At 40.0% G+C, this 24,387-nt stretch overlaps 1 protein-coding gene across 1 annotated transcript; it reads left to right on the top strand.

Moving 5' to 3' along the window:
- The first annotated feature begins 405 nt into the window (after nt 1-405).
- Nucleotides 406-23,646, top strand: ADGRG4 (adhesion G protein-coupled receptor G4). The gene is made up of 9 exons (XM_074277091.1): nt 406-2,339; nt 3,306-3,409; nt 4,927-5,048; nt 12,171-12,439; nt 13,946-14,024; nt 16,793-17,073; nt 20,971-21,072; nt 21,844-22,017; nt 23,355-23,646. Exons 1-9 carry the CDS (start codon nt 2,270-2,272, stop codon nt 23,450-23,452), a joined length of 1,299 nt encoding a protein of 432 aa, XP_074133192.1. The 5' UTR covers nt 406-2,269; the 3' UTR covers nt 23,453-23,646.
- Nucleotides 23,647-24,387: the final 741 nt, after the last annotated feature.

The following is a 24,387-nucleotide window of genomic DNA, read 5'->3' as shown; positions in this document are numbered from 1 at the left end:
ACAATTGGGGAGTGACTTGTATTCTCATAAAAAAATTTTTTAGTGACTGATAATGACTTTATAGATTTTTGCTTTAACAAAGGCCTTTAGTGCCTTGACTAAATGATTCTGTGGTAGCTAAGAAACATAGTGGATAGAGAGCAAAACAGGAGTCAGGTAAACCTCAGTTAAAATTTTGCCTTAGACACTTATTTATTTATCTGACTTGCCTGGAATCTGTAAGTTCACTTCTGTCAGCCTCATTTTCCTCATTTGCAAAATGGGAATAATAATAACACTACCTCCCAGGGTTGTTGTAAGGATCAAATGAGATAATATTTGTAAAAGGCTTTGTAAACCTTAAAGTAATATAAATACTAGTTGTTGATATTATTGTTATTAATGTTTCTATATAATTATTCTGAATGTCCATCATGGCCTGATAAGGAGGTAGACCAAGTAGCCTAGAAAAAATAAGATTTAACTTCAGTTCTGGCCGTAATTTGGCCCTTTGTCTGAAGTGAGATCTGAGCTTAAGTATCCTGAGACTATAATTCCACCAGCATAGGTTTGGGACCGTATTGTCCGTCCCCAAACACCTCCTAAAATATTTACAGCAGATCCTCGGATCTTGTTTAAATATCTGCAAGATAGTCCTAAAACTGACTGAGAAAGGATGTGAGTCCCTACTAAGTAAAGCTTCCAAACCCTGGCAAAACCGGAAAGACTGGGCTTTTTGCCCAAATGCTACAAGAAGAGACTTCATTAATGCCAGGTTCTATTTCCTCCAGAAGCCGGCTCATATCCAGTAAGTATTCTGGGACTTTGAGAAGAATGGGGATTATGGCTGCCAGTAATTTAGATCCTCTAACTTTGCTTAGGAGAAATTGATTTCTTGGATCTTTTGGTGGCTTGATCTTTAGGAATAATGCTATGGGGAAGAGAAGCATGGGGATGACTCAAATGCAACTGGGACTACTCTTTTATTTTTCCACTTGTGGCTCAGCCATATGGGAGAGAACTTTTTTCTGACACCCAGCATACTTTGGGGCTACCTTCTCCAGCCTTCTATTTGTGTATACTCAGAGAATGTAAAAGAATCTTGAGATTAAGATGAGCAAAATATAATTAAAGGGGGTAAATTTGTTGAAAAAAAAAGGAAACAAAGTATTTAATAATCTCTGATATTGAGTGGAAAAGGCATTGCAGTTTAGTGTGAAAAATTCTAGCTTTAGGGCAGCTAGATGGTGTGATGGCTACAGCACTGGCTGTGAAGTCAGGAGGACCTGAGTTAAAATGTGACCTCAGACCCTTGATAATTATTAGCTTTATTATCCTGGGCAAGTCACTTTAACCCCAATTGCCTTGCCAAGACAAAACAAACAAACAAAAAGAAAAACCCTGGCCAGGGAGTCAGCACTCCTGGCCTGGATCACAGAAGTTTTACTTTTTTAATAAAAAGTTTTTAGTAAGAGAAGTTTTACTTTTTTAGTTTAAGTTTGACTTTGGAGGACCAGTAACTTCCAATTCCAGGGCCTCAGTTTCCTCATCTGCAAAACAGGGCTCATTGAACTAAATCTTCTCTTCAGCCCTTTCTAGTTCTAATGTTGTACAGATCTTGTGAAATGTTTGGATTGTCTGTTTGGGATTTTCATTCTATTGGTCTTTTAAGACTTTAATCTGGTACTTTTAAGGTTTTTCAAATTAAGAGATTTGATGTTTGATATTGATGACAACCCAGTGAGGTGGGCATTATTACTGTCCTGATTTTACAGATGAGGAAATGGAGACCAGAGAGGTTTAAATGAAGTGTCTGAGGCAGAATTTGAACTCAGATCTTTCTGACTGCACATGCCATATTCTCTCTGCTGCCCTATATTACTTGGCAGAGATGAAGCAATATATATGACCAGAGTTCCATGATGCTAACACAAAAGGCTCTTTAACTAATCGATAGATTTTGAAGCGAAAAGGCCTAAGCACATGGCTTCATACATTTGGTGATGCTACAGACGCTTTTACTTTGAAAAATGCTATACTGCTCTCTAATTGGCTGAGAACTATCACATGCTTCCTCTAGCCAATCAGGGATTCTCTCCCTGTGAGAGCTCGAAAAGGTTCTCGCGACCACCTCAGATCCCAGACTCGTCAGCTGATCGAGGACCTGCCTGACTTCCGGGGTTCCTTCCAGGTCCGAAGCTCCAATCCTTGGATGTTGTGACTTCTCTGAAAACCCATAACAGCGCGGAGTGACTCAAGGCCATCAGCCTTGGATAGTCAACCGCCAGAGATGGAAGGAAGAAAAATAGGAGGAATGTTTCTCTCCCTTGTTTTCATTCTTCTTTCAATCAATTCAGCAGGTGGGAATACTAATAGCTTTTGGGGGAAGGGGAAAGTGATTGGTATTCTATGAATTGGATCAACTGGGTTCCTGTATTGGGGGGAGGGGTCTCCCACAATCTGTGAAGAGTTAAAAATGTAATGTGATAACTATCTGAGAAGTCCGAGAATGGCTATATATAAGTACGGAAATGATTACGCCATTTTGGAAATGATTACGCCATTTTCTGATAAGTTGCTTTGCTTGTAGAGCTTGTAGAAACTGTGGAATTGTCCTGAAAGGGCATGTTCTAGGGCAAATTGTTGGGTCTGAAGCTATTTTCTGAGACTCTGCTCCATATATACTCGGGTTCCTTATATCTGAAAGTGGGTAATTTGATTTTGATCATGATTTCGCTTCTTATTATCCTTAGAAGTAAAACCGAGGCAGTGTATTCCCCCAAAATCTAGGGAATCCACCTAAGCCATCCAGATCCCTCTCTGGTAGGATTTGGCCATACCCACATGGTTCCCTCAGCAGGGACCAATGGGCGTTTGCATTACCAGGTCTCCCACAACCCTCGATATTTCAGAGGTCCATTCCACGGCCAGGGGTGGTCCAAATGCCCAGCTCTAGTACCATAGCTGCTAACCTCCAAGAACTTCTCATTCCCTTCTACCTGTTGTCTTTTAAACCCACTTTCCTTCTCTCCCTTGTCTATGGTCATGAGGTTGCTGTTACTAATTCTAATTCATCCTAGCTAAAGAGACCTAATACCAATTCAAGAAAAGTATAATCCACAGAAGTTATGCCATATACTAAATCCCCATAGTCATTCTGCCTTTTCGACTTAATTGGATTTTAGTTTTAAGTTATGCTACTGTTTCACCATCCTACCAGACAATACCAATCATTAACACACGTTCACATGGTGTTTGCCCAATTCAGAGCTAAACATTTCTGAGAAAAATGAAATTGCTTTGAAATTCCCTTCTGTGTCCTGCAGATGGACTAGGTGGATGGAATTCATCAGGCTGTGAAGTAAACAAAACGGATGTCAATTATACAAGCTGTCAGTGTAATCGTCTTACTCACTTTGGAGTCTTAATGGTAAGTTGGCCATGAATCTTTCCCAGAGAGAATTGAGGCAAATGTCATTAAATTGCAAACAACATTTGCATGTAAGCTGAGTCACAGAAGAAAGTTTTGTATAAGTGAAAGCTGTTGCTTTGGGGTCTCCAAGGCCCTCGGGTAGATCAGACCTAAAGCCGCGGAAAGAAATATTCAGAGATGTATGTGGAATGATAAGCATGAGATTTCTTGCTGGAAATTTACTGTCCCAGGGCTGAGGTGCCCCAAGATAAATCTAGCTTTCATCTACAAGACTGTGGTTATGGGGGCATAACCAATTGCCTCTACTTTTATGAAAAGTCTCCTATTACTTCCTACAAAGGCCATTCAAAATATTTTCTAGCCACCACTGCCACATTAGTGTGCCTCACCACATCGTGCTTCTGCCCCAAGCCCTCCAATGGCCCTCCAGTGGCCCTCCAATTACAAAACAAAATACAGACGCCTAAGGTTGGCATTCACAATTTGGTTCAGCCTACCTCTTCAGGTTTACAATTTTCTTCTTCCATTTACATGCTCCACTCTCACTCTACCCAAAATTGACCATATTCTGTTCTCTGAATCTGTTCTGTGCTTTCCTATCACCACATCTTCATGCATGTTAAGACCTTGTGCCAGGAATAATACCCTTCTCTCTACCACCTTATACCTGAAATCGCCCCCCATCTCAACCAAAAGCCATTCTGTCCATTCTTTATTTCCATGTTTTTGGAGAGGCAATTGGAGTTAAGTGACTTTCCCAGCATCACACAGCTAGCTCTGAATTCAGGTTCTCCTGACTCCAGGCCTAGTGCTCTATCTACTGTGCCATCTGGCTACCGCATTCTGCCTATTCTTAAGGGCCACATCAAATGTTATGTCTTTTGTGAAGCCTTTTAAATATTCACCCCTAACCATATAGGAGTCAGAATAGATAATCTCTAAGGTCCATTCTAGCTCCAACATTCTGTAATTCCACTGAGCTTACCTGGAAGTAATACCTCCTTCACACTTATATTAGAGAGGCATTGTGGTACAGGATAATGGGCACTGGACCAAAGGCAGACAACTCAAGTTTTGTCACTTCCTGCTTCTGTGACATGACTACCATCCCCTCATCCCTTCTCAACTTAATAGACAGAGGTGACTAATGCAACTATTCTATATTACTATGATATATAGGAGGGGCACTGTAGGGGGGATGTATACAGATGTAATATATACACACATACACACAATCCATCTGTCCATCCATATACACAAATACTCTGTAACCAGAGATTCTTTGCAGAATAGAAAGGTGGATCCTTGAATCTAATTTGTTGGCTAGGGGAACATTGAGAGGAATTAAGGAAAAGAATTGAGTTTTCAAGTCCAAAGCTTAAAAAATTCATGAATGATGATGGCAGAAGTGATTAGTGGCAGACTCCAGGAGCCTTCCATTTTTGGATGCCCACAACACTTGGCCCCAGCTCTCCTGAGCTGAATCTCTAATATGTATGTATTCTGTTCCTTAGGATTTGTCCAAGTCTGTGGTGGATAAGGTCCATGAACAGATCTTAATGATCGTAGCATATTCTGGATGTGGAATCTCTTCTGTTTTTGTGGGAATTACAATAGTGACTCACCTAGTTTTTCAGTAAGTAGATGCAATCTTTTCTCTGTGTGCCTGTGTATATATAACCACTATATATATATATATATATATAATAGTTATATATGTATATATGTATAACTAAGTGTGTGTAACTAGTACATATATAACTAATCTTGATGGTTATTTTCCTACTTAGTATACACATTTCAAGGGCAGAGAACAAAGGAAGAGGTCTGACCAAATGAAAAATGAAGTGGGCAGGTTTTAAAAGGCTATCCCAATTAGGATTCCATTTATCAGCAATGATTTTGTGAATTAAATATAATTGGACCATTAAGAAATCAGGGGACAGAAGATAAATGGGGAAAATAGCCAATAAAATACTTGGTCTATTTCTATAGGGTTAAACTCTCTTTTCTAGGTAAAATTTAGATTGTGTCTATACCCTGAGAAACATCCAAAATTTGGGTAATATGGAATGTGACTGGTGATTTTGTTTCTTTTGAGGGGTGGAAAGTACCTTTCTTTAAAAAAATTTTTTAAATCAAAAAACATTTATTTCTTCCTCCTACTTCCTTCCCCCATTAGAAACAAAAAACTATAAAATCTTAGTAACAAATATGCATTTTCAAGCAGAACAAATTGGCCTTGAATAAAAATTATATGTCTCATTCTATACCCTGAGTCACTTACCTGTCTATCAGGAGATGTGTAGGTAGCATGCTTTGACATAAGTCCTTTGGAATCTGAAGTTAGTTATTGTACTTAAGTCCTTCAGAGTTGTTTATCTTTATAAAGTTATTGTATAAATTGTTCTGGTTCTGCTCATTTCACTCTGCATCATTTTATTCAAGGGTTCCCAGGTTTCTCGAAAACAGTAAATTTTGTCATTTTTTATAGCACAGTTGTATTTCATTACATTCATAATTTGTTCAATCATTCCCCCAATTGATAGTCACCCCCTTAATTTCTACTTCTTTGCTGCTACAAAAAGAGCTGCCACAGATTTTTTTTTTTTTTACATTTGGTTTCCATGCTTCTTTCTTTGATCTCTTTGGAATTTGGGACTTGCAGTAATATCATTGAGTCAAAGAGTATGCACAATTTAATAACTTTTTGCATCTAGTTCCAAATTATTTTTTAGAATGAATGGAGAGTAATTAGTGTGCCTGTTTTCTTGCAGCCTCTCTGACATTTGTCATTTTTCCTTTTTTGTCACCTTTTCCAGACTGATGGATATGAGGTAATGCCTCAGAATTTCCTTAATTTGCATTTATTTATTATCAGTGATTTGGAATATTCGCTATGTGGTTATTTCTTCTTTTTCATTCCTATTTTTACATCGTTTATCTTTTAAAGAATGGCTCTTGTTCTTGTAAATGTGAATCAGTTCCATATCTGTAACATGTGTGTATATGTATGTATTTTTTTGGAATGAAATCTTTATCAGAGAAACTTGCAAGCAATTTGCTTTCAGATTTTAATTTAAACATTTGGCATGGATTTAGAGACAGCCTTAAGTAGGGATAGAAGTAGTGGCAGGCCTCAATAGATCAGAGACCCTAGTAGTCAAAATAGCTAGCTAGAATTTATATAATATTTACATATTATATATATATATATATTTATAGCTAGCATTTGAATGTTTGCAGAATACTTTACAATATTATCTCATCTTACAACAGCCCTGAGAGATAGCTACTATTATTATCTCTATTTTACAGATGGGGAAACTGAGGAAACTTGTCCAAACTCACATAACTAGTAAATGTCTAAAGCCACATTTGAACTTGGGGCTTCTTGGTTCCGGGTCTAATCAGTTAAGAATCCCTTGTAATCTTTTGACCAGTTGTCCAGCTCTCTTATCCACGGGGCTCCAGAAGTCTAAAGTTGGATGTGATTCTTGCCTGCTGCTGGAGAGGAGGCTGTGGGGGAGGAAGGGCCTTGTGAATGCACATGCACCATGTTACATTTTCCCTTCTGACAGAGGACAGACCTTTCTTGCTGAGAGCTAAGTTTTCCTGGGCAGAAATATTGTTGAACTCCATTTTTTTGAGACTTTTGCTGCTCCAGAATTCATTTTGCAGCATTATTTTAAAGGTTTTTGGAGAGGAATTTAAGAAAGGTCAGATGAGCCTTTGTCTTTGTTCCACCATCTTGGCTACCCCCTCTCCAGAGCAGAATTTTTTAATGTGTTCCATGAATTTGAAAATGCTGTGGTAGCAATCTTGGTTTTAAATAAGGCACCAGTAGAGACAGACCTGATTGAAAGGGACGATCAGGGTATCCCTTTTAATCAGGTCTGTCTAACTACCAACTATTTTTTTCTAGAAATAGACAAATTTAAATCATTGAAAAGATATTAATTCCTCTTGTATGGGCCATGCCAAAGTAATAAAAATTACTATCTTGCTCAAATTTATTTACTTATTTAATATCATATACATTAAACTATTATTGGGGTTCAAAGGAGACCCTAAAAAGGTTGGGGTTCCTTCCAGACCAGGGTCATGAAGTATCTCAAAAAAATTTGCAGGCTGGAATCCAAAGTTTATTATAATTGTAATGCTGATTGAAGTGGGCTAAGTCCCAAAAGAATTTAGCAAAGAACCAGGAGCAAGAAGATAAATTTATAGGAAAAAGATAAAAGATCAGTTGCTTCATGTCACTGATTTGCTAATTTTATGGAATTGAGGAGCAATCTTGGTATTGACTTCTATGGCTTAGAGGTGGAGTTGCACCCCATTGTTGAGTTCTATGGCTTAGAGGAAAAGTTGCACCCCATTATTGAATTCTATGGCTTAGCTTCAGAAACTTTGTTATTATTGACCTATAGATTGTTATCTGACAGCCAGTATAGCCTGTGGACTACAGTACTCCCAAAGCCGGATGGCCTTAGGGTAAGGACAGATAGCCTTAGGGTTATTGCTGCATCTTCCCTAGGAGCTACACTACACCACTACAAAGGGTTTATCAAAGGGTTATTTTATAGAACAAGAAAATAAAATAACACAATTCACTTGGAGGAACAAAAGGTCAAGGATCTTAAAGGAAATAATGTGTGTGTGGGAAGATAAGAAAGAAGGCCGCCTAGCAATATCAGATCTCAAACTACACTATATGACAATAACCATCAAAAACTATTTGGAACTAATTAAAAAATAAAGAATTTAGTCAGTGGGATACATTAGGTAGACACGCTCCAGAAACAAACAGACATGGTGGTACCACAGTGTTTGATTAATACAAGGGTCCTGGTATTGAGATTAGAACTGACTAATCAACAAAAACAGTTGGGAACACTGGAAAGCAGTCTAATGGAAATTTGTTTCAAATATATTATACCACATGCCATGGTAAGTTCCAAATGGATGTATGATCTAGATGTAAAAGGTCATAGACAAATGAGAGGAGTGGGGAAGAAGACACATTTCATAATTATGAAGTAATAGTCATTGTCCAAACAAGGGACAGAAAGAATCACGAAAGAAAAGCCTGATTATATAAATCTGAAAACTTTTTATACAAACAAAAATCACTGTAGTTAAAATTAGAAGGAAATAGGACAAGATTTGCAACAAATGGCTCTGATTGTTAGACCCTGGATGACAGACCATAGTTTGCCCCCCCACCCCTGAAAAATTGGCTTTGGGAAAACTGGCTTTGAAAAAGCCCTAAACTTAAGATGCCCCAGAAATCCCAGCCCCTTTTTGTATACCACAACAACTCCTATCTCCCCATTTCTGTTCTTCCCAAAGTCAGTACAAATGGATCACAATTAAATCTAATAAAGAAGTTATTATTTGCTTTATTCTAAGCATCTTTGCAATCTTGAAACGACCAATTATCAAACTCCTTAGTCATTGTTCTTAAAACTTTTAGAATCTGCTAAGATGTTATTTTAATTTTAATTAGCTAATGTTATTTCTGTAGCCCCCAGTTTGGCCAGAGCTGAGGGGCGGTTTAGGCTAATTATGGTATAACAGAACTTCTCAAGGTGACACATAACAAAGACAGACATGGCACAAACACAGACTACACAAAGGCAACAGAATTTTTCAGACCAACTTCACTGTATATCAGCAAATACAAACCAGGGGCAAGCTCCCAATATCTCAGGAGTGCCTTGAGGGGAAATTTCAGTTCGACAATCTCTCCCTCCCAGAGACAGAGGTACCCAGACTGAACCTTTTCATAGATAAACTAGGCTCCCAGGCTGCAGCTTAAAATTGGAGGGACCAGACCAGATGTGTTCCCTGTCTTCACAGGGAGTATGCAGAGGTATTGTCTTGCTTTTTATACAAGAAAATACCCAAACCTGATTGGCCAAATGGGACCCAAAGGTGTTGATTAGTATCCTAACAACACTGCCCAGATAGTGTATGGCTCTGTCCAGCTCAACATTTCTGGGGACCCAAATGCTAGCAACCTTACCAGAGAAACTTACCCTACAGAGGTTTCAGACCAGATTCTCCACTTAGGCCCAATAGGGGGTCTGTCAGCTGTCTGTCTGTTTTTAATATGGACAGATCTAGTCTCCTCCCTGGGGCCCTGGACCGGCTCAGGATCTGTCTCTCTTAGGGGCAGATAGCATGAGCCGATTCAAGACTCCCCTCCGAGACCTGCAATCTCTAATCTCACTCTCTTCATCTCATTGGGGCTTCCAATAAATATCATAACACAATACAGAGGTGAGTAGAAACCATTTCATTTAATGGAGAATTTATTGAAAGTCAACTGACCATACGGGAGTTCTATCCAAAGCGTGTGACATCAAAGAGGGTACAGGCCCTTTTCTAAGCTTCTGTGTAAGTAGGGTTGACAGAAACTGGACAAATGGTCAGCCTATTTCCTTATCCAACATCTTTGTAGCTGTTGTTATCTTTAAGATAATACTTCAAAGACAAGAGCAGGGAGACAGGGATCTTGCATGAGGTTTCTGTTGCTATTTGTATACAAAAAAGGGTTCTGAGACAAATGGGGAGACAGGAGTCTTTTTGGTATGCAAAGCGGGGTGCGATTTCTGGGTCATCTTAAGTTTAGGGCTTTTTAAAACCTAGTTTTCAATGTCAGTTTTTTCTGGGGTGGGGGGAGCTATGATCTATCAGCCAGGGTCTAACACGATAAAAGTCAAATATGTTGAAGTGGGAGGCACTGATTCAAATATAAGAAAAGGGCTTATTCCCCAAAAAATAAACATTGAAGGACAGAGAGTGACAGTTCTCAAAAGAAAATTCAAGCTATCAGCTACCATATGAAAAAAATTGTTTCAAGTCACTAATACTAGGAAAAATGCAAATTAATTTCTCAATTCTGAGTTTCCACCTTATACCCATCAGATTGACAAACATGATCTAAATGAAAATGACAAATGTTGTAGGAGTTGCAGGAAAATGGGCACATTAATACACTAGTGGTGGATTGATCAATCATTCTAGAAAACAATCCCAGAGTCACTATACTATGAAAACACAATATTTAAGTCTAAATATTGAAAAAAGAGGAAATGTATTTATATGTACAAAAACATTTGTAATAAGTGTTTTAATAGCAGGAAAAAAACTCTGGAAATTCAGTATGTGGATGGGTGGGTGAGGTAGCCATCAATAGGAAAATGGCTGATTAAATTATGGTTTATTAATGTAATGGAATATTTTTGTACCATAAGAAATGATAAATGGGTCAGATTCAGACAACACTAAGAAGACTATGAACTAATACCAAGTGCAATAAGAACCAGGAAAATAATGTATATAATGATTACAAAACTGTGAAAGAAAGGAACTATGAAAGACCAATGCAATGAACAAACAACTGTGATTCCACTTACAAAATGTTTAATAAATTTCCATTCCAATCTATCCTGTAAAAATCCTAATCATAGTTCACTTTTGTCTCGTCTCATGCCCTGTGAGGCATGAAAAACGAATATGATCAGTCCCATTTTGCAGTGTCCAGTCACACAACTGTTGAGTTTTGAGGCAAAACCCTAATCCCAAGACAACTTACTCTAAATTGATTATATTGTACTGCCTTGCATGTATGTATACATACAGATATCGTACATATGTGAATGTATATGTATATCAATTAGGTGATATTGTAGTAGAGTGCTGGGGTTGGAGTCAGAAAGACTCCTCTTCCTGAGTTCAGATGTGATTTCAGACACTAACTGTGTGACCCTGGGGAAGTCACTTCCTCTTATTCACCTCAGTTTCCTCATCTGTAAAATAAGCTTGAAAAGGGCCAGAAAACCCCATGTGGGGGGCATGAAAAGTCAAACACAAATGGAAATGATTGAATAACAAAAATATGTGTGTGTATATATACACACATGTATGTATACATTATATCCATATATATATTTATGTATGTGTGTTATGTAGAAGAAGAGAGATAGCATGGAGATGTGGTCAGAGTCAGGAAGGCCTGGGATCAAGTCTTAGCTGTGTGGAACAGCTTGTTTAGTTTTTCCGTGACCTTGGCAATTGTGTAAGATTGTAAATTATAGACCAGTTGCGGCCCTCCATCACTGGAGGGAATTTCTATACCAAAAGTTCCCCCATGCAGATGAAAACACGTTTGCATTAAAAAAGGATGACTGCCAGATGAAAGCCTTTTAAAAATGTACAGGGATGAATACTTTGTAATTCTAATGATCAGTCTTAGCCTCATAGAATATATGGGAAATGTAGCTTCCTTTTTTCCTTGGAGAAATGGGGAACTGTGAGTGTCGAATTCTGATAGACACGATCAGATACAAACAACATATCTCCTGATTTTCTTAACTGATTTTTGGGGTCTTTGTTAGATATTGAGGGCTCTTGACCTGGGGAGCATGAATTGGCTTAAAATATTTTGATAACTGAATTTAATATGATTGGTTTCTTTTGTAATACTATATATTTTATGCATTTAAAAACCTAGTTCTCAGAAGGGGTCCATAGACTTCACCAAACTGATTGCCCAAGAGGTCTAGGATACCCCAGAAGTTAAGAACTTACATTACAGGGTAAGGCTTGCTTATTTAGGGGAGCAATATAGCTGGAAATAAATGATTTTAAAACAAACAAAAACCATCAATAATACGTTAAAAAAAAAAAAGCCAAAAGAAATTTGCAGAGACTCCAATTAAATTCTACTTATGTTTTTTTTTTCTTTTAGCCAACTTCGTCAAGATATTTCATCCAAAATCCTAATCAATTTGTGTGTTGTATTGCTGATGTTGAATCTGTCATTTCTAACCTGTACCTGGTCTGCAACCTTTGACAACGCTGGCCTCTGTACCGCCATGGCTATGCTGCTTCATTATTTTCTGATGTCATCCTTCACTTGGATGGGTCTGGAAGCTATCCACCTGTACTTTGTTGTGGTCAAAGTCTTCAACGTCCATGTGAAAAGTTATCTATTTAAATGTTGCTTGATTGGCTGGGGTAAGTACTGATGCTACTGGGTTTGAGTCTCAAGCCATTCCTCCATTTTGTTGTCCCCGCAATTATTTAATGAATCCCATTTGTAGTGTGCTGAATTCACTACACTACAATGTAGGAGTAGGAGCTGCCCTACTGGAGGCCCAACTAGCACTGGACAGTTACCCAGCATAACTCCTCTTGCGTCCTCTCATATTGTTCTGTCTCCTCTCGTTTCCTCTTCTATTTCCTGTGTCCTCATAGGGTATCATACCCTTACCTGCGAGAGTTCTGCCCAAGGGAACTTAAATTTTGATCCCAAACTTCCCAAGATATCTTGGGGTTTCCTGACTTTGCCCAGTCCCCCCCACTGCAATCTGATTCACTTGCATATCATGGCAATGCAGCAATGCTACTGCTTGCTAGCTATGCTTCCTTAGATAAGTCTTTGAATCTTGCCTTCAGACTATTTGCTAGGACTTATATACTTAAAAAAACATCTCATTTGTTGTTGTTTAGTCATTTCAGTTGTGTCTGATTCCTGGTGACCCCATTTGGGGTTTTCTTGGCAAAGATACTGGAATGCCTTCTCCAGCTCATTTTATAAGATGAGGAAACTGAGGCAGACTGGGCTAAGAGGCCCAGTGTCACACAGCTAGTAAGTGTCTAAAGCCAGATTTGAACACAGGAAGAGCCTTCTTCACTTCACTTTAGAGCTAGGAGGGACATTAGCCATCATTTATTTGGGATTCAGAAAACCACACTATCTAGACAACTATGTCTCATTTTACAAATGAGGAAACTGAGACTGAGAGAGGTTAAACTTTACAAATTTACAATCTTAGAAGACTTTTTATTTGTTCTATGGTTTTACTGAATTTCCCCATGTTGAAACTACGGTAGTTTTTGAGGTAGGTCAGCAACTCATCTGCAACTTAGAGATAAAGTGGCTCCATGGTCACACAGCCTATTAGAGGCAAGATTTGAATCCAGTTCAGTTCTCTGCCCACTAGGCTATGGTATCTCTCAGTGTCAGCATTATTATACCCATTTTATAGCTAAGCAGACTGAGGCTGAAAAAGCACCCAAATGATCACTTAGTGACTTGATTATTCCCCCTTTTCCAAGTCAGAGTGACAGTAGGCCTCTGGAGGCACAAGGACCTGCCTGGAAGCAGCGTGCCGAAGGAGAAAATTGGGGCGGCCTACCTTGGAGGAAAAAATGCTCGAGGAAAGTCTGCATCCCAGTGCAACCCTCTGCCAAGTTGCTTTTTGGCATGACTGCTGTATGTAATAAGCTGTGGGTGCTGTGTTGGAGCCGTTGGCCCACTGTTTCCATTAGCAGATTGGAAAACTCCTCCTTGGGATGTTTGGCTTTGGAGAATCCACAAACCATTCTGGTTTTCTGATGCCCATTCATCTGTGACTCATTTAACGTGGCAGGAGGTTTCTTAAGGTATGCTCTGTGTATGTGTTCCTGCCTGATATGGTCTTTCTTTATTCACCCCTCCCTACCCCATTTTCCCACTAGGGGTTCCAGCAACCATCGTGGGAATCATATATATTGTGAAGAGGGATTTGTATGGCATTCTGAAGGCATCTTCCTCATTGTAAGTATAACTGTCTTGAATGAATGAATAAAAATCGTGTGAGGTGACAGGAGACATACGTGAAGGGGAAGGATGTATGCAACTTTCTGTTGGCTAAAGTAAGGGGCAGGCTGGTCTCCCAGATTTTAGTAGTGCAAGGAGGGCTGATTTCATTGATTAGGAAAGCACTCTCTCCACTGGGATAAAACACAACTGCCCCGAAACTATTGCTCCTCCATTTCTCATCCCCATCACCATGCTCTCCACATTAGATCTGGCTAAAGTGGAAAGGGATACTTTGGGAGGAAGTAAATTGGCTGGCACTAGAGGGAAGCAAATGCTGGACCACAGCTTGTCAGTTCTGTTGTAACCTGGCCTCCCTTCCAAAGCTTTGAGTCCGGGAAAGTCATTGGGATGGTCATCCAAAGGAGGGACTCGAACTTAGCTCTCCAAACTCTGGTGCCACCTATGGGGCAAGCTTCTTCATACACAACTAGGCCGGATCTTGGATGACAGACATATCCTATAGGCTCCCACTTTTCCACCTTCTGGATTTGAGCTCTGCCACTGAGAACTCAGGATTTGAGGAGCACCAGAGGACGACATAGTAGAAATCCCATGATACAGGCTCATTGTCTCCATTTGGCGTACATGGGGAACTCCCAGTGTGAAAATTTCCTCTACTAGTACAGATCTGCACTCATTCTGCAACTTTGTCTTACTTTTCTGGGGAACTGAGGAAACAGAGGCTCATGAGCTAGCTGAAACCTGGTTAGACCCATGTTTTCTGATTCCAAGTCCAGAGTTCATTTGATTCCACCAGGTATATGGTGAGCCTGACTTTCCTGAAGCTGATTGCCCCCCACAAAGAGAAACTAATAAGTCTATATCCCCACTAGATCAGGAATCTTCTCTAAAGACCTGCAGATTCCTCACCTCTGCAACAAGTCATCCTACTCTGGGACACCGTGTTCTTAATTGTTAAGAGAGTTTTTCTTATCAAACTTCTGTCTGTATTTATGCAGCCTCCAGTTCCACTGTTGCTAGTTCTGTTCACTGAGACTGATAGAACAAATCTCATCCTTCTATTTCAGACCCTTGAGGCAGCTGGGTAATGCAGTAGGGAGTACACCATGCCTGAATTCAAATTCAGCCTCAGAAACTTATTGGCTATGTGCCCCTGGGCAAGTCTGTTTGCCTCAGTTTCCTCATCTGTAAAATGGGGATAACAATAATAGCACCTCCCTGCCAGGGCTGTTGTAAGGATCAAATGAGATCATTTGTAACATGTTTACTTAGCACAGTGCTTGGCACGCAATAACTGCTACAGAAATGTTACCTATTATTATTATTGCTGTTACTTGAAAACATATAACAAGTTTCTAAGTTTCTTTTTCTGACTCAGTTTCTTCAGCTGTAAAACAGGCATCATTAGCTTGAGGTTGTGAGGGCGATGCTCAAGAAACTTTAAAGTGAGATACAGACGATGTTTTGTGGGGCTTCAGAATAGGGCTGCAGGCTACAAGAGAGTTGGTTATTATATTAAATTGGTCTTGTACCCATGTCCCACAACAGAGAGATGATTAATGAATGCCTCTGGTAGGTAATTGGAGATGTTACACATGCACCATTGCACACTTCTTAATAGAAAAACACCGTCCATCACCCCCTTAGGGCCCAGTATTTCCCTTTGTCCCTGTCATGGTTATGGTAGGAGGCTCGAAATTCATATAACACAACATGTTCCTCCTCAGTTCTCCTTCCATTGTATTTTCATTATCTTTGACAGTTTCACCGTAGCTGAGAAAATGGAGTGGGATCCGACTTGTTTTATTGGGCCCCGGGGGCAGAAAAGGGAACAATAATTGGTAGAAATTGTAAGGAAGCAAATTTAGGCCTGATTTGTAAGGGTCATTTTTCTTAGCACTGAGGGCTGTCCCAGAGTGGAATGGGCTGCCTCCTTGGGAGGAAGCAGGGTTCCCCCCTCACTATAAATCTTCAAGAAAAAGCGGTACAACCACTTTTCAGCTATGTTTAGACAGCCTCTGAAAACCTTTCCAACTCTGAGTAGGAACTTTCACAAAAGGAGCTAACTCTGTATTGTTCAGATGGGGACTGGCTACTACTAAGCTCCTAGCAGAAGAGGAGTTCCAATAGTTCCCTGGGTCTAAGTCCACCTTGGCTATATTGTATGACCTGGTACAAGCAACTTAGCCCCTTGGAGCCTTGGTTTTATCCCCTATAACAACACGGGGGATTGGACTTCAAAGGCCCTATATTCAATCCTAGCGTATAATAAGTGGGAGGCATGGAAATATGTTTAACACGATTGAATATGGATAACTGATATCAGATTGCTTCAACATCTGGGGGAGGGGAGGGAGAAAAAAAATTGGAACTCAAAATCTTACCAAAATGGATGTTGAAAACAATCTTTACATGTAATTTTTAAAAAATTAAAATTAAGTTTTAAAAATTAAAAATACATTGAAAAATAAGTGTGAAGTACTTAATAAATGCCCTTTGTGATAATAAATGTCATCGTCATGGTACAGGCCTAGACTGGGAGTCCAGAGACACAAATTCTCTTATTGAATACCACTTCTGTGTGACTTCAGACAACTTAATTGCCCATCTCTGAGCCTCATTTTCCTGCTTTGTAAAATGGGGTGGGGATGTATTTAGGACCTGAGGGTTTTACAGATTCTTTTAAGTTCTGACAGTCTACGGTTCTATTTTTCTCTATTTGACACATTTCCCCCCTTTATCTTCTTCTTTTTCTTTTACAGCTGCTGGATGGAAGATGATCTTACCTTTTACATCTCCACTGTGGCCTATTTTTGCCTCATATTTCTCATAAATCTAGCCATATTCTTCGCTGTCCTTTATCAAGTCAGTTTCATGAAATCCCAGAAGCACAGAGTGTTGAGAAGCATAGTACTGCATGACCTCAAGAGTGCTGCGAGCCTCATCTTCCTGTTTGGTCTCACCTGGGGCCTGGCCTTTTTTGCTTGGGGCCCTGTGAGGACCTTTTTTTTGTATCTCTTTTCCTTTTTTAACGTGGCACAAGGTAATTCATATGAGCTGACCCCATACATGGAAAGCGCTTTGCACACCCGATTATAAACACTGGTTATTATTATTATAAATTAGCATCAGTGGCCTGAAGCTCACTCCCATTGTCTTTAAGAACAGTCACGTGCCTTTTATATTTCAAAGTCCTATGCCAATTGGCCATAGGATGAATTCTCTTGACCATTCTGACCTGCCATTTCGCTGCTGACACTTAAAAAAGGTCTTGAGCCAAGTTGCTGGGCCTGAAAGATTCATTACTCTGTGCAGCCGGGCTGCTGAGAGAGATGGGCTGGTCTTTGGGCACACGCTCACCGCCTGTCCAGGCTTATTAACTGATTCCTCCTGGAGTCTACATGTTCTCCAAGGCTAGTAACCTTGGAGAACATGACATGATGGAGCATCAGAAAGGACATTAGTAGAGGTCTGATGTTCTCAAAGGCAAGGGAGCTGCCACCATTGTACGCCAAGTCTTTCATTATCTACTGGGCTGACAATTTGGCATCTGTTAGATATTGGAGATTTGAACCACCTCATTATTCAAGGGAATGGGGAGAAGCCTGAAAAGCAACCAGAGTCCAAGCCACAGTATAGATTTTCTAGCATTTCTTGAAGTTCATTTTATTAGGCTGCTGTCACTGTAATCTGATGCATGGTTTAAGACGGTAGGGCAGTGAGGATGACAGCAGACTTAGCAAATTGCCTTCCATTATTCCCCTGGGAGCTTGAGAAGGAGGCAAAAAAGTTTGGATCTTGTTTTAAAGGCTACCAGAAATCTTTTGATATGATTACCACCCTTCTGTGTGCCTGTGTATCTGAAACAGGTTGGGTGGAAGGAGAAAACAACAATGGTTTGAGTTATTTAGGACTAGTGAGAGTTATGGTTCTAACATTCTAGATGATTTTCAGTATCACTTTGACTGCCCCTATCACTGAGCTTCAGTTTCCCCACTGTGATGGAAAGGAAGGTGGGGAAACAACAAGCGTTTTTAATCATTCTAGGGCTAGAAAGAGTTCCAACTCTAATAAACATTTAAATTCTGTGAAGAGGATTAACTAGATGATTCTAAGCATAGCCACTGTCTGGCTGCCCATTCTGGGTCCTAGTTTCTTCACCTGTCTGGGTCCTAGTTTCTTCACCTGTAGAGGGGTATGGAAAGAGCAAGGGTATATATTCTTTCTTTTGGAGATGGGATGAGTTCTGATTCTTTGTGAAGGCTTAGACTTAGACTTGGTAGTCTAGCCATCCTTGACATCTACTGCTCCCTTCTGTGGATCTCAGTTTCCCCCCTGTCAGGGGTTGGGGGGAGGAGTAGAGAGGAAGAGTAATTCTAAAGCTAGTTTGATTTTCATCTCTTAAGATTTTGATTTTTGGAGTCTTGACAAGAACTGCCCCCCTCCTTCCTTGGCCTCAGTTTTCCTACCTGTAAGGGGTAGTTGGGGAACATTCTTATTTTGTGAAGGCCAGATGAACTTTATGATTCCAACTAGAGCCTATCAATGATCAGTGCCTCTTTCTGGGTCTCAGCTTCCCCACTAATGGGGAAACAACAGGAAGTCATTCAAGTGACTCAGGTAAAGAGAATTCTACACCCTTACATTCTGACTCCATGCAAGGGTTGACCTATATGATCTAAAAATGTGGCCAACTGCTACTCCCACCCCAAGCCCCTCTTCTGCTCTTTTTTTTCTGAGAAGGCACTAGGTGAAGGACCATGCTAACTGACCTTGGAACAGCAGCCCTCTCAAAGTCCAGATATATTAATCAGGCCTGAATAGATTTTGAATTCAGGCTTCTGTGTCATGGAGAGGGGAAGAAGGAGAACCAGTAAAATGATTTGAGAGAACAATATTAGGACTTGAGAAAAAAGCAACCGGATAAGAAAAAGTGTTTAGTAAATATCTTCTGCTACCCAAATAAATAAAGCCCCTCCAGTACAGAATCCTTCTAGATCAAGGATCCAAACAGGGTTAGAAGAGACAGGAGAGGTCTGTTTTAAGAAAACAGGCCTTTCTGGATGGGTAGGCTACAGAAAATGGTTGAATTATTGGGACCTATCATCTGTATTACAATGATACTGCCATTCTCTAGTTGTATTGTTGCTTCAGAATTAGAGAATTATAGAAAATGATGCCATTTGGGGCCCAGACAATATATAAGAATTTGTTCAGTCCTTCCGAGAGATGGAGAGTAGCAAAGGGACTTAAATCAAAACCCATTCAGATAGAAAAGCTTCCTGTAATTACTTCCTTACTTCATGGACAAGGAAACTGAGGCTCAGACAAAGGGATCCTACCATATACCCTACTCCATTAACCATGTTACTGTAGAGTGGCTTCTCAGGCTCTTTAGAAACTCAAGAACTTCCACATAAAAAAAATCCAAAGCCTAATATTACATTCAAAATAACAAAGGCAAATAGTAAATAGTTACAAGGCACTGCAATTTACGGTTATTTTTGTAGCATATTTTATACCATTATCTAAATTGATCTTCATAGGCATTCTTTTGAGGTAAGTAGGATATGGTTAAGAGGAGAAAACAGGCCCAGTCAGAAGTGACTATTCTGTCTAAAAATAGATAAGAGTGAATAAACAGAAAATAGAGACCAAGGGAGAAGCACAGGTGGAGAGAGAAAGAGACAAAGAGAAAGGCAGAGTAGGAAGGGAATGAGAGAGATGTGAGAGACAAAGACAAAGATGGGGGGAATGGAATGAGAGAAAGGAGGAATGGTTGCATTTTTTTCTTAAGTCCTAATACTGTTGTCTCAAATCATTTTACTGGCTTCTCCTTCTTTCTGTCTCCATGACACAAAAACCTGAGTTCAAAATCTAGGTCTGACACATCTGGACTTGGTGCTATTCCAAGACCAGCCAACATCGTCCTTCACTTAAAAAAAAAAAAAAAAAAAAAAAAAAAAAAAAAAAAAAAAAAAAAGAAGAAGAAGCAGTTGGCCACATTTTTAGATCACAAAATTCAACCCTTTCATGGAATCAGAATGTTAGAGATGGACTTCTCTTTACCTGAATGAGTCCTGTTGTTTCCTAGCCACTACTCCCCCATTAATGGGGAAGCTGATTACCAGAGAAGGTACTGAGAGAAAAGGCCGAGGAATGGGGAGGGTAAGGGAATGAGAGAGAGAGACAAAGAGTTGGAGTGGGTAAAAAGGACTTCAGGGACTATAGAATCCACAGGTAATAAGTTCTCCTGTGTTCATCTTAGACATATTGGGTTTCTGTTGCTCAATTTCTGTGCCGAAAAAATGAGGATTACTAGATTCTCTGCATTGAGGTGAGGATTCTTTAGCAGAAGGAATGATTTGGCGGGGGAGTGGAAGACTAAAGTGGTCACTGAAGAGCTTTTATATTGTAAGGGGTATGGAGTTGGGGAAGAATTGGTGTCAAATAGCCATGGTTAGTAATGGCACTCAGCTCAGTCTGAGAAATAGCCATGTACCCTAAATTCACAGATTCGAGAAAGGGTCACCATAACTCTCCCATAGAAATCACTTAGACTCTCCTCCTCATTTTATAGATGTCAGCAACCTGGGACCCCGAGAGAAAGGGAAGTAGGATACCCAATGAGTTGTATGGTATTATAGTAACCTAGTTACTATAGATAACACTGTTCTGTTTCCAATTCATTACTGTACCAGGCTGGTGTGGGCAGTGATAAAAGGGGAAGGAAACTGAGGGACTCGTGGGCAAAGCCCTGACACATAGAACCCCAACAAGAAGCAGAGCCTAATACATACCCTACCAGTCTCCCATTTGGAAACCTACCTACAAAGGCATGGGATGGCTCTGATACTACTATTCAAAGAAAAGAGCCAAGCCCAGAAAGTACAAGATTCTACCCATTAATGCTTCCTTTGCCTTCCTTTGCCCAATATAGGATTCGTTGTCTTTGTGTTCCACTGCCTATTGAAGAAGAATGTGAGAAAACACTGGCAAGACCATTTGTGTTGTGGGAGGCTGCAACGGAATAACAAATCTGGTAAGACACCTGAGAGTTAAAGCATGGCAAAGTTTATTTAACTTAGCAAATAATTTCTCTCAGAGTCTTACTTGACATAATATCAGACTCTCCACCTTCTTCCCATGAACACTCCTGGCATTCAGTACTGGGCTTGGTCTGGGCCCAACGGCGACGCAAACGGAAGAAAGTTTTCATTGGCCACTTTGTTCTATAGGAGCGTCTCTTTGGGATAGATTTGGAAGCCGGGTTCGGCTGAGACAAGCTCTCAACAGGTTGCTTCTGGGTCTCCTGCTTTTGAGGTTCGGGTTCTTCTATTACTTCTACGATGAAATTTAAGGTGTTAGCACCAAAATGACTCACCAGCACACCTGAAAACATTCCTTTATGGTCGGGTAGGCTAGAGAAAATGGTGGAATTCTGTGGAGCGATCATCTGGATCACAATGACACTGTCATCGTCTAAACGTACTGTTGCATCAACTTCAGATATCATGGAAAATGTTGCCATCTGGGGCTCAGGCAACATATATTTTTTCTCTTGGACCTCTTGGGAGTTTGATTGCTGGGATTGCTTGGGTTTGGGGAAGAGGCCAGCCAGAAGCCCTTTCCTGAACATTGAGGCAGCTCAGAAAAACTGCCAGGCAAGCCTTGGGCAGCCCTTTATATTGATTTTCCCATGTCATACATCATAATCCTATCTCTTATGTCATCACAGAAAATGAGTCATGGAGGCCACTGAGTCATGATGTCAGCATTTTAATTCATGCACTGATTTTTGCTATCATTTTAGATGGGCCCAGCAGATCTGGACTAAAATGTGAGGACAAGCAGCACCAAACACAAGAGAACTGTGAGGATTTATTGGTAATACAGTCCCAAGAGGTAACCATGTCATGCAATCCACCTCTGTCCACTTTCAGGGGCTTTGAACGCAGGAATAATTTCTTCACAAGTTTCCAAAGCGGTGAGAAGCATTCCTTGCTAATGTTTGCCTTAGGGGTTTTGGGGGAAGGAAGAATGGAAGGGCTCTCTGATGTTTTAGCCCCAAATCAATGTCCACTGGGCAGTGGACAGCATTGGATTTGGGGTCAGAGAATCTCTCTTGAAATCCCAGCCTGTGTGACCCTAAACAAGTCACTGATATCTAGACTTTGGAAATTTGAGGGGACTAGATTGCAATCATTAGATCTATGATCCTATTAGCCTATGACTCCATGGCCCCTGATATTCCTTCCATCAGGAAATCTGGAGATTTTACGGAGGGCCATATGAATTTAGGCACAGATAAAGCATATAACTTTGATGTAATTTCATCCAGCAAAACCAGGCTGGGTGAGTGAGCTCAACTGATTTACACATATGGTCTAATAAGGCCATAGGCACAGGGATTTTTCCCCTTATAAGGAAAGCTAGCTGACTGATGAGACACTGATTAACATATATGGCCTAATGAGGTCATAGACACGGATTTTTTTCCTTATAAGGAAAGCTAGCTGACCACTGAGGCACTGATTAGCATGTCCTAATAAGGTCATAGGCACAGGGGTTTTTTCCTTATAAGGAGAGCTAGCTGAACACTGAGGCTGAAGGAGGACTGCCAACATACGTCATAATAGGATGACTCTTTCTAGTTTGCAAAATAGTTTTTTCCCATCATGGGAGCAAAAGTAGACCAATGAAAGGGTTACTGCTACTAGAAAGCAAAGTAATTGGTTTGAGTTCTGTCTTGGCCACCGATGTTGCTTTCCTCTTTTATAAAGTGTTTTTATAAAGTGTACATACTGTCATTTAGAGAACCACAAGTAGTTTCCACAATTAATCTGAGCTCACCAGCCTTTAGGTATCCTTAACCATCATAGATTTAAAGCTATTGATCTTTGAGATCACCAAGGACAAATGTTTTCAGCAACAGTGTCATAAGCATGGGTCTCTTCTCTCTGATCTAAATTTGGATCTTCTGTTCTAAGGTGCTTTTATCTCATACATCCTGTACTGTTTCCTAGTCTAGGCTATTAAGCTCAGTTTATTGGTGCCTTTGAACTAATTGAATACCATTCAAGGTGATGGAGTCTTATGAGGGAAAGCTAGTGAAACAAAAGCCGTTTACCCAGTCATGGAAAGCTAGTTGCTAAATCTGTGCTTTGTGGTCATAATGGGGCCCGGGTGAGATGAGACCATGATGATGTTAGATTGAAAAAAACCCAACCCAAGAGTGTGGGAGGGGACAAGGGAAGTTAGGAGGAGGAAGAAGACAAGAGTGCCATTTTTTAAGGTTTCTCCTTTCTTTCATTCACTTTGCAGAAGTCTGTGATGAAATTGCTTCATCACCAAAGTACTGTGGTAAGAGACATGATTCCACATCAGAACATGGCTTTGACTCCTGCCTCGGGATTTACTAGCTAAATGACCCTGGACCAGTCTCTGGGGCTACTCAAAGACACCATCTTTGTTGTCGATTTTGACTCTAAAATGAGTAATAATATAATTTTCTTCTCAGGAGCATTGTAATATCAAAAGAGATGTTTATGAAATTTTTTGTAAACCTGAAGGTACCATAGAAATAGTATTGTTATTTTCCCATTAAAGAGCATACATAAACCAGTTCACTGGAAGCATCGTTGATTTTCCTGGAATCATTGTGTCTTTGAGCCAGAATGAATTCTGGGGTTACTGTGGTTGGCCTGTTCACATTTTGGGCTTCATTTTGGTAGTAAGGATTGGAAAAAGGGAAACACAAGTTTGCGGGTGTTAATTTCATCTCTTTCTATTAACTTCTCCCATCTGGGGTCCGTCACCTGCCCTCCCGGTGATCGAATTCTTGCTGGATGATCCAAAAACTGACACTAACCTCTTGGCACTTTTAAACTCATTGAAATGTCATTGCCAAAGAGAAAGGTGTTCTCTACACATCGCACAAGCCCCATTAGGCCTGTGAAATATAAGTGAGACCATCTGAAGCAAGAGGCCAGCTTCTAGGCAGTAATACTGAAGGAAGAGATACTTATTTCTACACCTTTACAGCTTTCCAAGGTCTATATTACTTATGAGCCTCCTTTTTCCATTGGTCTTTTTATCTGACGCAAGTTAGTTTAGAGTCTGCTTAACCACAATCCAAAGAACACAATTTGACTCGTGAGCTTAAGTTTCAGCAATGTCATCAGCAACATCAGGAGTTCAACTTTAACATATATTCAAAGATTAGTTAAGAAAGCCTGGCATCCTCCAGTCCAGGTTTATACTCTGGACTAAAGCACTTCTAATTTGGGATAGTTGTTTCTCTTGTGGGCCTAAGTTTTCCATAAAATGAAAAAAAAAACAAAAAAAAAACAAAAGA

This window comes from Sminthopsis crassicaudata, chromosome X (genome assembly GCF_048593235.1).
Source record: "Sminthopsis crassicaudata isolate SCR6 chromosome X, ASM4859323v1, whole genome shotgun sequence".
Taxonomy (NCBI): Eukaryota; Metazoa; Chordata; class Mammalia; order Dasyuromorphia; family Dasyuridae; genus Sminthopsis; species Sminthopsis crassicaudata.
The sequence above is the reverse complement of the archived record's forward strand: the minus strand, read 5'-3'. Positions and strand labels throughout refer to the sequence as shown.